General features: G+C 43.8%; 2 protein-coding genes across 32 annotated transcripts in view; one reads left to right on the top strand and one right to left on the bottom strand.

Moving 5' to 3' along the window:
• KCTD6 (potassium channel tetramerization domain containing 6) overlaps nucleotides 1-2,431 on the top strand; it is a 48,118-nt gene extending 45,687 nt beyond the window's left edge. For 15 of the 16 annotated variants that reach the window (XM_015459612.3, XM_005222914.5, XM_005222912.5 and 12 more), the window contains one exon: nucleotides 1,010-2,417. In XM_015459612.3, coding sequence (XP_015315098.1) covers nucleotides 1,010-1,696 — 687 coding nt within the window. In that variant the 3' untranslated portion in view covers nucleotides 1,697-2,417. 16 annotated transcript variants of the gene reach the window in all.
• A 2,841-nt stretch (nucleotides 2,432-5,272) lies between these two features.
• Nucleotides 5,273-14,609, bottom strand: part of ACOX2 (acyl-CoA oxidase 2) — a 30,817-nt gene continuing 21,480 nt past the window's right edge. For 15 of the 16 annotated variants that reach the window (XM_015459571.3, XM_059879628.1, XM_015459576.3 and 12 more), the window contains 2 exons: nucleotides 9,463-9,595; nucleotides 5,273-5,618 (listed from right to left, as the gene is read on the bottom strand). In XM_015459571.3, coding sequence (XP_015315057.1) covers nucleotides 5,556-5,618; nucleotides 9,463-9,595 — 196 coding nt within the window. In that variant the 3' untranslated portion in view covers nucleotides 5,273-5,555. 16 annotated transcript variants of the gene reach the window in all.

The following is a 14,609-nucleotide window of genomic DNA, read 5'->3' as shown; positions in this document are numbered from 1 at the left end:
TGCCCGCTGGTACTTTTCTTTTGCATGTGCATGTGTCTTCCTATGTTTTTTTTTTTTTTCCTTTGGTAAGAAATGTTTTATTCGCATATTACCTGTCTTTACCTGTCTTGCTTTATTTCTTAAGTATGGTTTTAAAAGCCAAAGGTATGTATTATTTAGAGAAGCTTGCTTTTCAAAATTAAAGGTCAGATTGTGACATTAATGTTACAAAAGTGATTATACTATCAGATTATGAAATTTGAAAGCTGCTCTTAGCCTTTGGGTATGTGAGAACCCACTCCAGTCTTCTTGCCTTAAAAATCCAATGGACAGGAGCCTGGCGGGCTGCAGTCAGTGGAGTTGCAAGGAGTTGGACATGACTTAGAGACTGAACAACAACAAAATATATGAGATTGTTTTGACCAAACTGTGTATTTTAAGTTAGTATTTGGCACTATTTCTTCCATGGAAAGTTGAGATTAAGTCCACACAAACTTTTATTTTTAAAATTTCATCTTAAAAAAAAAAAAAATTTCATCTTTTCCCTTCTTGAGGGGGAAAAGACAAAAATACTGAAAATAGGTATCTTTATGTTATTCAATCATTTATATTGTTTTATGTTAAATTGAATTAAGAAACATAGAAGTTTTGTTTTTTTTTTTTTTAAACTGGGGAGAAAATGAGTATATTTTAAGTTTCTCTTCCTCTTCCCATAATATACTCTAACCTGAAAACCTCTAGACCCTGGGCCTGAAATTAAATGGCTTCGGAAGTCATGCCCTCCTTTTTCAGTGTAAGGCTCTGAAGCGGTGGACATAGCTCTTTTTTCTGTTGGAAGTGAATGTTCGATCCCTTCATCTGGGTGGGTTTCTCACTGAAACTAAAGCTGTTTTGCATCAGTGGCTTGCTGGATGTGCTGTAGCCTGAATCTTGCGCTTTGCTTGTTGCCACTACTTTTCTTAATTGGTCAAAGTTAGGATTTAAGAAAAATGTATTTTCAGATGACTGATCATGTTTTAAACAATTTCAGATGACTGACCCAGTCACGTTAAATGTAGGTGGACACTTGTACACGACATCGCTCACCACATTGACGCGTTACCCGGATTCCATGCTTGGAGCCATGTTTGGGGGGGACTTCCCCACAGCTCGAGACCCTCAAGGCAATTACTTCATTGATCGAGATGGACCTCTTTTCCGATATGTCCTCAACTTCTTAAGAACTTCAGAGCTGACCTTACCCCTGGATTTTAAGGAATTTGATCTGCTTCGGAAAGAAGCAGACTTTTATCAGATTGAGCCCTTGATTCAGTGTCTCAATGACCCCAAGCCTTTGTATCCTGTGGATACTTTTGAAGAAGTCGTGGAGTTATCTAGTACCCGGAAGCTTTCTAAGTACTCCAATCCGGTAGCTGTCATCATAACCCAGTTAACCATTACCACCAAGGTTCATTCCTTACTAGAAGGCATATCAAACTATTTTACGAAGTGGAATAAGCACATGATGGACACCAGAGATTGCCAGGTGTCCTTTACTTTCGGACCCTGTGATTATCACCAGGAAGTCTCTCTCCGCGTCCACCTGATGGAGTACATTACAAAACAGGGTTTCACGATCCGCAACACCCGAGTGCACCACATGAGTGAGCGGGCCAACGAGAACACGGTGGAGCACAACTGGACTTTCTGCAGGCTGGCCCGGAAGACGGACGACTGACCTCAGCCCTGGGGGAGGTTCCTGGAAGTGGACTTCCCAGGACATCCAAGAGGCTGACTTTTTTTTTTTTTTTAAATCACAGTGTGAGATTTTTTTTTTAATATTTGTATTTATTTGAAGGCATTGGGGACCAGAAGGAAGTACTCCTCTATATTTTGTTCCCTTCACCCCAAGTGTGCATGTGCCTGTTCCGAGCCTCCAAATACCGTTTTTTTTTTTTTTTTTAATACAAAGAAGTCTGAAAATCATTATGGTCTATAATGATTTAACAAAGCTTTTTTTTTTTTTTTTGCAGTGCTAAAATGATTTCTGATTAAATAGCCCCTAAATCAACTAGAAGGCTAAAAATGCAGGAGTGAAAGAATAAACAGAGTACTCATGATGCCTTGGGGAAAAATCAGAACATCATGTAGACATCATGTAGGGTGACCTAGTTTTCAGACCAATAAGCAGTATTGTAATATTAAAGGAAAACTATTCCAATCATGTAAAAGTACTTGTTAAGTACTGCTTTTTACAGTTATGACAACTGTTTCTTTCTATGCATATAAATCAAGCAACCAAATATCTGTAGCCATGGAGATGTCTGACTAGAAATATTTATATTGGATTCTGAATACAAAACGTCCCTGTGGTAGAAATCTTAACATCTTATGCCTGGTGCAGTATAATTGTCAAGTGGTACTGTCTACCAGAAAAAAAAAAAAAAAAACAATAAAAATTGAAATATGAGAATTAGGTGTGTATTGGTTGATTATTGTTAAGGGGGGAAATCTTAATCCTTGTCTAAAAGGTGAATTGTTTTATGTCCTAATAAATACTGCCTATAGCATGTTTGTATTTGATTCAGAAGGACCCAGTGGGAGCTTCAGGGTGCAGTTTATGGAATTCTACTGTGCTGTCAAGTCAGGAATTGATGAAATTACTAGTTTAGTTTAAAACAGCGCATAGTTGGACAGCGAACGTACAGCTTGACAATTTTTTTTCCAATAGGACTTATTTTGAAGATCATAGATTTTTCTCCGGTTGTCATTGCTCTGTGACCCTTGTTCTAGCTTTGTATTGAGCACAGGGACAAACCAACTCGAGCCATTTTATTCTCACGTATTAATGGTGACCCATGAATGCAATTTATTATTAAGATTAACTTTCTGAGGAGAAGGAAACTGGAGTGAACGAAGGATCTAGAACAGTTGGAGATACGGTGTACTTTTATTTATTTCACTGTAGTCTTATTTTGCATAGTTCATTTGATTCTGTTTCTTGGAAGTTGCTCACAGGAAGGATTATGTTAACTATAGTGAAACTTCCTAGTTTACTAGAACACCTTTTAAAAGACAGTTCAGAAATTTCCCTGTTGTCTAAGGGAGGAGTAGGGTTCCGAGGCTGTGCACCCCAGACTCCCTTTTCTTTGAGAAGATTCTGAAATTCTCTTCTTTAAAAGGAGGATGAGAACACTGTCTTACATCCGTGTTTGCCCACTTCGTTCTGAAAATTTAAGGTTTGACAAGTGACCAATATCTAGAAACCTGTAATTACCCCCATTTTCACCGTTTTCAAACTAAAATCCCTTAACGTTAACTATTGGTAGGTGGCTGTGGTTTCATAAGTATGAGGTTATCATTTTAGAAAATTGTCTCCTACTTCAAATTGATTAGGGGTTACCTAAAAAACAAACAACAAGGAAAGGAACAGCTTAGCCAGTCAACGCATTGTTAACAGAGGTGAATGAAAGATAAAATTAATTTGGACTGAAAACTGGTATGAAGTATGACTATTAGTTGTTCCAGGGTTTTAAGAGTTAAACGTTTATAAGGCCTCTCCCTTGTCCAGATTACTGGAGATAAGTTTGCTTTTGGTAAATTTTCTAAGATTTATGTTATTAACGATTAAATGATTATATGAGTATATTAGGAAAAGTAGCCTGCTGAGGTTTTTTGCCATTTGTTTGATAATATTTAGTTTTGCGTGTGTTAACTTGGGCAGTTGAAAATGATGTGAAAAATGTAGCGTGGTTATATTTGGATAATTTGAGACAGTTATGTCTTTTATGAAATTTTAAATGATTTTTATTGTAGAAGAGTTGATTTTTAAACATTTATGTTGTATCCCTAGGGCTGTTTTTTTTCTTTTCAGGTTTTAAATTGAAGTATAGTTGACATACAATATTGTGTTGATTTCAGGTGTACTACATGGTGATTGGACATTCATATTCATTATGAATCGATCAATCACGGTAAATCTGGGGATCATGTGTCACCAGTCTCCACAGTGTTGCTGACTGTACTCCCTGTGGTATCCGTTACATCCTGTGACTTATTTTATAACTGAAAGTTTGTGCCTTCTATTCTTTCACCTGTGTCCTACCTCCCCAACAACCACTGCTGTATCTTTGAGTCTCTTTCTGTTTTGTTTGCTCATTTTTTTTTTTTGATAGAATTTAATAGAATTGAAATTATATGGCCTTTGTCTGTCTTTTGTCTGATTTATTTTACATGGCCTAGTACTCTCTAGGACCGTTCATGCTCTTGTAGATGGTACAGTCTCATTCTTTTTTACGGCTGAGTAATATCGCTGTTTATGTACACCATAATTTCTTTGTCCGTTCATGTGTTGGACTCTTAGATGGTTCCCATATCTTTGCTGTCGTAAATAATGCTGCAGTGACTGTAGGTGTACACAGGTACCGTTCAAGTTAGTGTCCTTGTTTTCTTTGGGCACATACTCAGAAGTGGAATTGCTGGACTGCATCATAGCTCTATTTTTAACTTTTTGAGGAACCTCCATACTGTTTTCCACAGTGGTTGCACCAACTTACACTCCCCTCCAACGGTGCACGAGTGTTTTCCTTTCTCCATATCCTTGCCAGTACTTGTTATTTATTACCTTAAAATTTTTTTTTTTAATTTACTTTTAAAGTATTTATTTATTTGGCTGTGCTGGGTCTTACTTGTGGCATGTGGGATCTAGTTCCCTGACCAGAGATCGAACCCCTGCCCCCTTGAGCTGGAAGCAGAGTCTTGGCCACTGGACCATGAGGGAAGTCCCTATTTCTTATCTTTTTAGTGACAACCATTCTGATTGGCGTGAGGTGATTGACATTTTATTTAGACTATGGCAAGTATATACACTTTTAGAAGAGGATTGTTTAGGTGCGTGTGTGTGTGTATCAGAGAAGGCGATGGCACCCCACTCCATCACTCTTGCCTGGAAAATCCAATGGGCGGAGGAGCCTGGTAGGCTGCAGTCCATGGGGTCTCGAAGAGTCTGACACGACTGAGCGACTTCACTTTCACTTTTCGCTTTCACGGAATGGAGAAGGAAATGGCAACCCACTCCAGTGTTCTTGCCTGGAGAATCCCAGGGACGGGGGAGCCTGGTGGGCTGCCGTCTATGGGGTCGCACAGAGTTGGACACGACTGAAGTGACTTAGCAGCAGTGTGTGTGTGTGTTTTCTTTTAAGCCCTGGGATGAATACATGTGTGCTGTGACAACACAAGTGATAACTAATAGATCTGTTGGCTTTTGCTAGATCTAAAGCAAAACCCTGGGATTTCACAAAACAGATGCTACAAATGGATAGTGCTTTGTTTTTAATTGTGGGAAATTTCAAACATTCGGAAGTAGAATAGTGTAAACACCCACGTACCCATTGAACAGCTTTAACAATGATTCACTCCCCCTGTTTCTTCCCCTGGATTATTTTGGAATAAATCAGATATTTCACATGCTTCAGACGGTCTCTGAAGGATAATGATTCTTTTAAACAATACGTGCATGTGTGGTTGTAGATTTTAAGGACACCTGCGCCGTAGCATGACGAGCACACGGTGGTGCCTCTCCAGTGCTGCGGGTCGTCTCAGAGCCTGGCTCTCCGGCCTTGTAATAGTGGTCTTATATATTTCTCATAGGCAGGGTTCCCCTGTGAGTAGAAAGAAGTGCATTATTAAAATAGACTTTTTCTGCCAGGATTAATGACTTTCACTTTCACATTAAGTTTGTAATTTCAAAACAGTAATGTTACATAAGATTCTTAATTTTTAAATGTATTTTTAAAATCCATTTTGTGATGAACATATGGGGAAACATTTTTTTCCAAAGGGCATCCTTGCTTTTCTCATGCAGATTTCAAATTGTGGATGCAGGTGGCCAATTAAAAAAACACAGCTTACCATTTTGCTTTGGGGATTTAATACAAATAAAAGGCTTGACTCTTTGAAATTGAGCACATTAACCAAAAAACAAGAAACCAGAAGGTGGAATGAAATAAGCAGCGTTCTGTGTCAGAATTGGGTGTTCTTAATATACCTTGTTCTCTCTCTCTAAAAATATTCATCTATTTATTATTTTTTGGCCCCATCGCACAGCACGTGGGATCTTAGTGCCCTACCAGGGATCGAACCTGTGCTCCCTGCGTTGGGAGTGTGGAGTAGTCTTAACCACTGGACCACAGGGAAGTGCCTACCTTATTCTCTAATGTGATGTCTTCATTTCACTGCTCTACCCTCATCTTTTATGATATTGTTTCACTTTTTTGCCTGTCTGAGCTGAAACTGTAAGCTCCCTGATGACAGGGGTTCTCCACTGTGTCCTCAGCACCTAGCATAGCTTCTGGTATACCTCATATGCTCAATAACTATTTGTTAAATGATTGAATGAGCGAATGAATCGGTAGGTGTGTTGAACATCTGGCAACCATTTTAACAGATTTCTACAGTAGAATAATTGGGGGGAGATAGGATTCTTGTTTAGAAATTATCCCCAGTGGTGTCTCTACTGCTTGCATCTATAGGGAATCTCTTAGAGGAGTTCTAGTGGGGAAGGGTTAGGGTCACTGCAGATGGTGACTGCAGCCATGAAATTAAAAGACGCTTACTCCTTGGAAGGAAAGCTATGACCAACCTAGACAGCATATTAAAAAGCAGAGACATTACTTTGTCCACAAAGGTCTGTCTAGTCAAGGCTATGGTTTTTCCAGTGGTCATGTATGGATGTGAGAGTTGGACTACAAAGAAAGCTGAGCGCTGAAGAATTGATGCTTTTGAACTGTGGTGTTAGAGAAGACTCTTGAGAGTCCCTTGGACTGCAAGGAGGTCAGTCCTGGGTGTTCACTGGAAGGACTGTTGTTAAAGCTGAAACTCCAGTATTTTGGCCACCTCATGTGAAGAGCTGACTCACTTGAAAAGACCCTGATGTTGGGAAAGATTGAAGGCAGGAGGAGAAAGGGACGACAGAGGATGAGATGACTGGATGGCATCACCAATTCAATGGACATGGGTTTGGGTGAACTCTGGGAGTTGGTGATGGACAGGGAGGCCTGGCATGCTGCAGTTCGTGGGGTCACAAAGAGTCGGACATGAATGAGCGACTGCACTGAACTGAGTGGGAAAGGGGAACAGCCTTTTGCAGTTCATTACAAAGAAACGGGCTTGAGATAGCATCCAAATCGGGGAAAGACGGAAGACACCGAGGAGAGAGTAAACCATGAGAGTGCATCCTGCTGTCTGGGTTAGAGCTCAACGCTTAACCTCCCCTAGACAGAAGAGATGCTTCCAGTTCTAACACATTTCACTCAGCATAGCATTTTCCTTTTGGTAGGAATGTCAGGGAAATAAATTCCCATTTGTACTTTTGTGTCTGACGAGGCATATTTCAGAGTAGCTTTCATTTAAATTGATTTGAAATACCTGTAGTGTTCCTTTTTCTGCTAGGGCAAACGAGGGGGGCAAATGTCTCTTTCTGCAGTTTCAAAATTACCTACAGCAGATTAGACAATAACTCTTTAAAAGTGCTATTTTGGTAGTCCGTAGAGGAGCTGCAAATGTAAGATGAGGGGGCTGAATATCGGTAGTCAAACAAGTGTCATTTCAACTAGCTGGAAACAGTCCTTCAAGGTCAGGTGTGAACTCACGTTCCTGAAATCAGCGTGCGAGCAAGAGCCACACTGCTCTCCCTTTCCCCTTTTTAGCGAGGTGAGGTGCACTGGGATGGCGGGAGTGGCGTTACTGTGTGTGCAGCAGGGTCCTTGCCCCCTGTGCAGGTCGCAGAACCATGTTCATGTACTCCATAATGAAAGCATCTACTCTGGTAGACCCTGGAGTTGGGACGATGAATTCCATCCTTGTTCACAGTCAAGTGGCAGGAGATCGGGGAGGGTGCCTGGGGTGTCGAGCATCCACATCCCTACCCAGTGTGCTGATGCCCTGGGTCAGTGACGCCCCTCACTTAGACAAGCCTGCAGTCATACAGTGTCCAGAGTAAATTCTTTCAAGAAGAAGGGTAGAAACAAGTAAAAGAGAGCCCCCTCTGTTCTTTGGTGAAGATGAGGAACAGGAGAACTGGCATGCTTCCTCGCATTGCTGCTAAAGCAGCTTTGAGCTGGATATGGCAGTGCTCCCTGACAGGTGTTAAGGCAGGGGAGGTTTTTCTCTCAAGCATCAAAGGGCATGTGTGTCTCTTTAGATCACAGGGGCTAATCTAGAGGGATGGGATCGCTGTAGCTCTTTGCCAGGGTTTAAACGTTAGAAAGTAGAGATCTAATCATTAGAAAAAGTAACATAATGTAAGTAGCTTGACTGTGCTAACCACTAAATGTACAGTCTTTAGGTAAGTTCTTGATATTTCCTTGCTGAGTTAGAAGGGTGCCTTCCTGGAGACAGGGAAGGACCGAAACGGATTGGCCTTCTATCTGATAAGCTTCTGGGGGGTAACTGGTTGTGGTGCAACTTAAGATAACCATGTTAAATTAAGCTGTGAGGTATGACAGGATGCAGAACGTTAAGAGCAAGTCTAACACCATGCTAAGTGTGAATGGACGCCTGAGAGGTGCCAATTTGATGAGGTGTTAAGACACTTTTTCTGAAATTTGACAGAAGAGGTAAAAAAGTAAGCTTCATCATCTGAATAACACATTTGCAGTATAGAATTCAAAATAGCCTGTTGTGTAGCTATAGAGAGCCTTTGTTTTGATCATCTGTATCAAGTCAGCTATTAAATGTTGGTTTCCCAAATTCTAAATGCAGGATCCATTTCTCTCCTCCAGTTAATGTACCCATTGATTCCTCGAGGCTCACAGCAGAGAGTCTGGGACCCTGCCCCTAGGCTGTTAGGATTTATTGGGTCCTCCGCTGCCTTCTGTTAATGAGTTCTGGTGGTCTCTCCTAGGCCGGCTGGGGATCTTTTCACCGTCACCTATGTACTTGTCATTCACTTGGCTTCCTGGGACACTGATGCACTGCGGCAGCCCCTCTGTCCCTGGGGTGCTGTTCCTTAAAGAGGAAGGAGGGCATCTCTCCCAAGTGGTGAGATCTGAGAGAGACACCCCCCCCCAAGCTTCCTGTCCCTCTCAACACCTGCTGTATCAACACTAAACTGAGAGTTAAAAGGCTGAAAATAAGGTGGTTAAATCAGTGCAGCCGTTTGTCTTCTTATTTCTGTTACTTAAACGCCAGCCTGCCTCTCTGTGTGTATGCCCTTGGGTATGTCAAGCTGTGATTTAGAGCTTGGTCCTTCCTCCTAATTCCCTTCACCAAATTCTGAGCAGTGCATTTTGCTGATTACAGTTCAAACTCAGAGACGCTGCCAGGCCACATCCCTGCTCCTGTTTTTTGTGTTTTTTTTGTATTCTTAAAATACTGTAAAGAGATATACTATGCCAAGCAATTTCTAACCTAATGGACATCGATTGCCATGGGAAAGCATGGAGGTACAGTCACTGCTTGTTCCCTGCTCTCTTAGGTAATTTATCAAGTGTTCTAGTCAGCTACCTCAGTATTGGTGGGTGACTTCTGAGCCCACTGGAACAGACGTTCATAGGCATGTCCATCATAACAGCCGAGTGCTGAATTTAAACACTGATCCGTGAAGTCAAAAGCATCAGTTAACAAGATAGCATCCTTCCTGAGAGGAAAAAAGAGAGTTTGTGAGTATATTAGATTGCTTGATTCATCTGGAATGGTGAATAATAACATCTAATTAGAAGTTGCACCATTATCCACTTTTTGAACAGCTCAGTTTTAATTTTTTTTGCAAGTTTTAATTTTTGATCAGTTATATAGGCACAGTAGAAAGAGTCAAATAGGTTTTCAAGGCTTGTTATTTAAACTCAGCATATCCCTGCCTCTCACCTCCATTTCTTCCCCCCAGCCCCTAGAGGCAGTCGAAGTTTTACTCTCTTAGCGGCTTTTTAGGGAACTGACCTGAATGCCTCTCAGTGTCTTGTTTGTATTACTACTTCCTGTTCAGTGTTGCTAGATATCATCTGTGCCTGTTACAGAAGATTGAATTTGTTTTAGCACGCCTCTCCTCGCTTGCGCCACCGTGCCCTCCCCACCCCCAGCCTCTGCCTCCTCTCCTTGGTCGTCCTGCCTCCTAGTATAGTTAGTTTCGGCCAGACTAACATTCAGTGCTTACCTTGTAACGGCTGTGTATTCTATATGTTATTATGACTTTAGATGCTCTCTGTTCACAGCTCGGCCGTGCTCCACCAACGCTCTCCTGACACAGGGATCGCTCTCCTGGCCCTTCTGTCATAATTCTTAGTGATTTCACTGTCTGTGTGGATCCTCTAGAACTTGATGCCTCAATTCCTGACTCTCCTGCACTGATCTTCTGCAGCCTCCCTCTGACTGCCAGGGTCACACACCCGGGCTTGTCATCCATGTCTTCATTTCACCGTAAGCCCAGCCGTTTTCTTTTTCACCGTTTCTTGTCTTTCTAGCTTACTCCCTCTACTGCTCTGACTTCTGTAATTCTCATTTTACCTTTCAGGCAGCAAAATTATTTTCTTTTAACCTATGGAATGAAGTTATTTAAAAACTTGTTTACATGCTTCTCTTCCTTTTTTAGCAGAGGATATGAAATAAAATACATGACTGTTTACACTCTTCCTTAACCCTCATTTCACACGGCATTTGAGGTGCGTGGGATACTGTACTTACTTTAATCCTGGATGGCCTTTCCTCATCATTATGACATGGTTTTCCTACAGGGCTGTTCATAATTCTTTGACACTACTGGCACCTACTGCCTCAAGTCCCCTATCTATGTGAGCTGTCTTTCTTCATCCATCTGAAATTCCATGGTCTGTTATATTCACTCGCTGCAAGATACATTCAACAGGTTTCTTGCTTGTCATACTTGTTCAGCAAAATACCGTCCCTTGTTATATCCCGTTTTCCACCGACTTTGTCCCGCACCTTTGTAACAATATATGCCTGAAAAACCAATACTGACTGCCCTGAAGACTCGAGCGGGCCCTGATCGCTGCTTGGCAGTCACTCTTGGTGGCTTGAATTCATTCACTTGTTCATTCTCTTACCTTCTCTCCCACCTGCTCTTTGATCCTCAGATCTGTGGTGCTCACTTGCCCATCTCTCTTAACCTAGGTGACTTTGAGTCCCGTTTCACTGGTGTGAAAATAGAAGTGGTAAGAGGAGTCCACAAGTTCCCAAGCGTGCATGTAAACATACGGGGTTTTCTCTCTGAACAGGTGCACTGTCCTAGTTACCAGCTCCGGCCAGTCCCCCTTGTGCACTGATACCTTCCCCGCTTGCCCAATAGAGCCGTGTTCCAGAAGTCCTCCTGTATTTCCACCGCAATGTCGAAATTCCCGTCTGTACTGGGTCGTGTCCATCGGTGTACAAACAGGCTGCCATTTCTCCCATCTGTATCAAAACACTCATTTGACTCTGTTTCCCTCCCCATCGTCTCACCTGTACCTCGCCTCCCCTTTGTGACAAAACTCCTTGAAAGTGTCCAGCTTCTTTATGCTTGCTTTTTCCAGTTGTTCTTGTCTGGCTGTTCTCCTCAGCTAGATTCAGGTTTTCATTCCCTCCACTCCGCTTAAGCAGCTTTTGTCAAGGTCGTCTCCTCCTTGTCTTTGAAGGGTCCTGAGACTCAGTGCCTGGGCCTCTCCTCTTCATACACTCACCCCTCGTGATACTGTCCTTCTGGTGGCTTTAAATACCAACCGCACGCCAGTGGCTTCTGCATTTCTCTCTCCAGCCTCACCTGCTTACTAACGGTTTACATGATTTCTAGCGGGCTCTTCAAACTTGAGGTATTCAAAAACAGCCTCCTGATCTTCGAGAAATTCTGTCCACCCTACCCAAACCTGGCTCTCCTGTAGCCTTCCCCGTTTACAGTAAATGGTGACTCGGTCCTGGCCCCAAACCTGAGCTCCTCTCGGTCTCTTACTTTCCACGTCGGATCTGTTAGCAAATCTTGTTCTGTCTCAAGAATAAACCCAAACTTGGACCGCTTCCCCCGACCTCCAGTGCTGTCACGCTGGTCCAGTCCGCCAGCATCTCTCACCGGGCTTATTGCGGCCTCCTAACTGGTCTCTCCGGAGAAGGCAATGGCACCCCACTCCAGTACTCTTGCCTGGAAAATCCCATGGACGGAGGAGCCTGGTAGGCTGCAGTCCATGGGGTTGCTAAGAGTCGGACATGACTGAGCAACTTCACTTTCACTTTTCACTTTCATGCATTGGAAAAGGAAATGGCAACCCACTCCAGTATTCTTGCCTGGAGAATCCCAGGGACGCGGGAGCCTGCTGGACTGCCATCTTTGGGGTTGCACAGAGTTGGACACGACTGAAGCGACGCAGCAGCAGCAGCAGCAACTGGTCTCTCTGCTTTTCACCCCTCCCCAGTCGGTTCCTAACATGGCAACTGGAGTGATCCTTTATATACACACCTCAGATTCCCTCAGATTGCGTGTGTTATGCTCAGAACCACTCACAGCGAAGGGCAGAGTCTTGTCTTTGCCGTGCCCTCCAGCCCCTGCACTGCCCTTGCCAGCACACCCGCAGCTCGCCGACCTCTGCTCTCATTCTCCACCTCAGTCATGCGACTCCAGCTGCTGCGGCCTTTTCTCTTTCCCTGGGTGTACGTGCCGAGCGTGCTCTGCCTGCCAACGTTCGTACTTCTCCCTTGCATGGAGTGTGCTTTTCCCAGCCAGCCACACGCTCCTCCTACCTCCCCACCTTCAGATCTTTCTTCAGATCATCACCGTCCCTGGGAGGCCCTCTCTGACCTCGTAAAACTCCGGTCCTCCGTCCCCAGCCGCAGCGTTCCCAATCCCCGGCCCTGTTGTCCTGCCTTTGTAGTGTTTGTGACCGCTGCCTAAATGTTTGGCCTGGTTCATGGGTGTGTGTTGCTTCTCCTCTGGCCTTTTCAGCCTGAAACTCGTATGCTTCATTTGAGGAATGTTTTCTTGCACTGTTTTATTAATGATTTGCTCCCTTCGGTATTTTCTGTCTTCTCTTTCTAGTCCCATTCTTAAGATGGACAGTTAGAATCAGTGCTCTCACTATTTTTTGTCTTCTGTCCTTTTTCTGTCGTCTTCGGTTTGCTTGCTTTCTACGAGATTTCTGCAGCTTTGTCCTCCAGTCCTTCAGCTGAGCTTCTCATTTTCGCTGTCATTGATTTCACAGAACTCTTTCTGTTGCTCTTCTCTGAATATTACTTCTTAAGAAATGACGTTCTTTTCTGCTTGCCATACGTCCTGTGAACTCTTTGAGGGTGTTACTGATCTTTCAAAAAAGTTTTCACCCGGAAGATTCTCTTGTGTCTTTGGAGTTGCCTTGTTCTTGCTTGGTTTCTGTCTTTTATGACGGGTTTTCCTCGAGTGCTGGCAATCCCTGAGTGTCTGGTCATAGCTAAGAGTAGGACAGTCTAGCTGATGACACGTCTGGTGTACTTGTCAGTGTGGAATTCCCTGTGGGCTGAACTGGGTGGACCATTGGGGAACCCGGGTGTCAGTATCTTCACATCTCTCTTCTTTGGACTGGTCAGATTCTCCAGAGGACCATGATGGCATTTTCCTACAGGACACTGACCTGGCCGCCAGTTTGCTGGGCACTTGTGGGAAAAGGGAGCTTGCCAGGTGGTGCCAGAGGTACAGAACTGCCTGCCAGTGCAGGAGACATAGAGAGGCAGGTTCGATCCCTGGATCGGGAGGATCCCCTGGAGCGGGGCATGGCAACCCACTCCAGTATTTTTGCCTGGAGAATCCCAGGGACAGAGGAACCTGGTGGGCTACAGTCCGCAGGGTCACAGAGAGTCAGACATGACTGAAGCGACTTGGCACGCATGCACATGTGGGAAAAGAGGGCTGGGGGAGACGGCTGTCAGCATTAGCCTATAAACATGTCTTCAGGCCCCTGGTTTCTGTAGGGTGGCCCAGTGGTCCTCACCCTCAACTAAGCCTGAGGTCTTCTAGTCTGCAGACCCTCTGCTCAGCCTTTGGCCAGGGTTTGGTCAGGGAAGGTCTTACCCCTGCTCAGAGAGGAGGAGGGGAGCGGGGATCCGGCTCCTTCTGAAGTAGACTCCAGCCCACCCTGTCGGTCCTCCCTTCACCCCCATTGCCAGAGGGACCTGGTGCTGCAGCTCTTGGGTTCTGTGGTGGCCCTTGATGGCTTCTCGGCTTCTGCTACTTTTGGTTTGTGATTCAGTGTAATCAGGTCTGCCGAGTCACTGTTTGTCCATCTCCTCTCCAGAGTTCCTGTTTCCCTCTCCTGCGCTCTCTCTCTGGGGGTTTATGCCTTTTAACATTTTAAAATTAATTTATTGATGTTTTTAGTAGGGTTTCAGGAGGGAACAAAAGTAAATGCACATGTTCAGTCTGCCATCTTTGCCTAAAAGTGTCACCCCTGGGATTTTAGGACTGTTTAAACCACTAAAAACTGTTTTAGTCGCTAATTACCATGACGCAGAGAGCTGGTTCTTAGTGTCACTTAGAATAGTGTGCCATCCTTCATTTGTCAGCTCAGAAATCTGAGGGTGATGCTGAATAATCAAGGCGTGGAGTGTGGCACAGGACTGTTAAAAGCCTGGAGTCTCTTAGACTCCTAATTACCCGGCCGCAGTAGGAAGGTTACTTTAGAAACCGTAATGTGAATAAATCCGCG

The sequence above is a fragment of the Bos taurus genome, chromosome 22 (genome assembly GCF_002263795.3).
Source record: "Bos taurus isolate L1 Dominette 01449 registration number 42190680 breed Hereford chromosome 22, ARS-UCD2.0, whole genome shotgun sequence".
Classification (NCBI taxonomy): Eukaryota; Metazoa; Chordata; class Mammalia; order Artiodactyla; family Bovidae; genus Bos; species Bos taurus.
The sequence above is the reverse complement of the archived record's forward strand: the minus strand, read 5'-3'. Positions and strand labels throughout refer to the sequence as shown.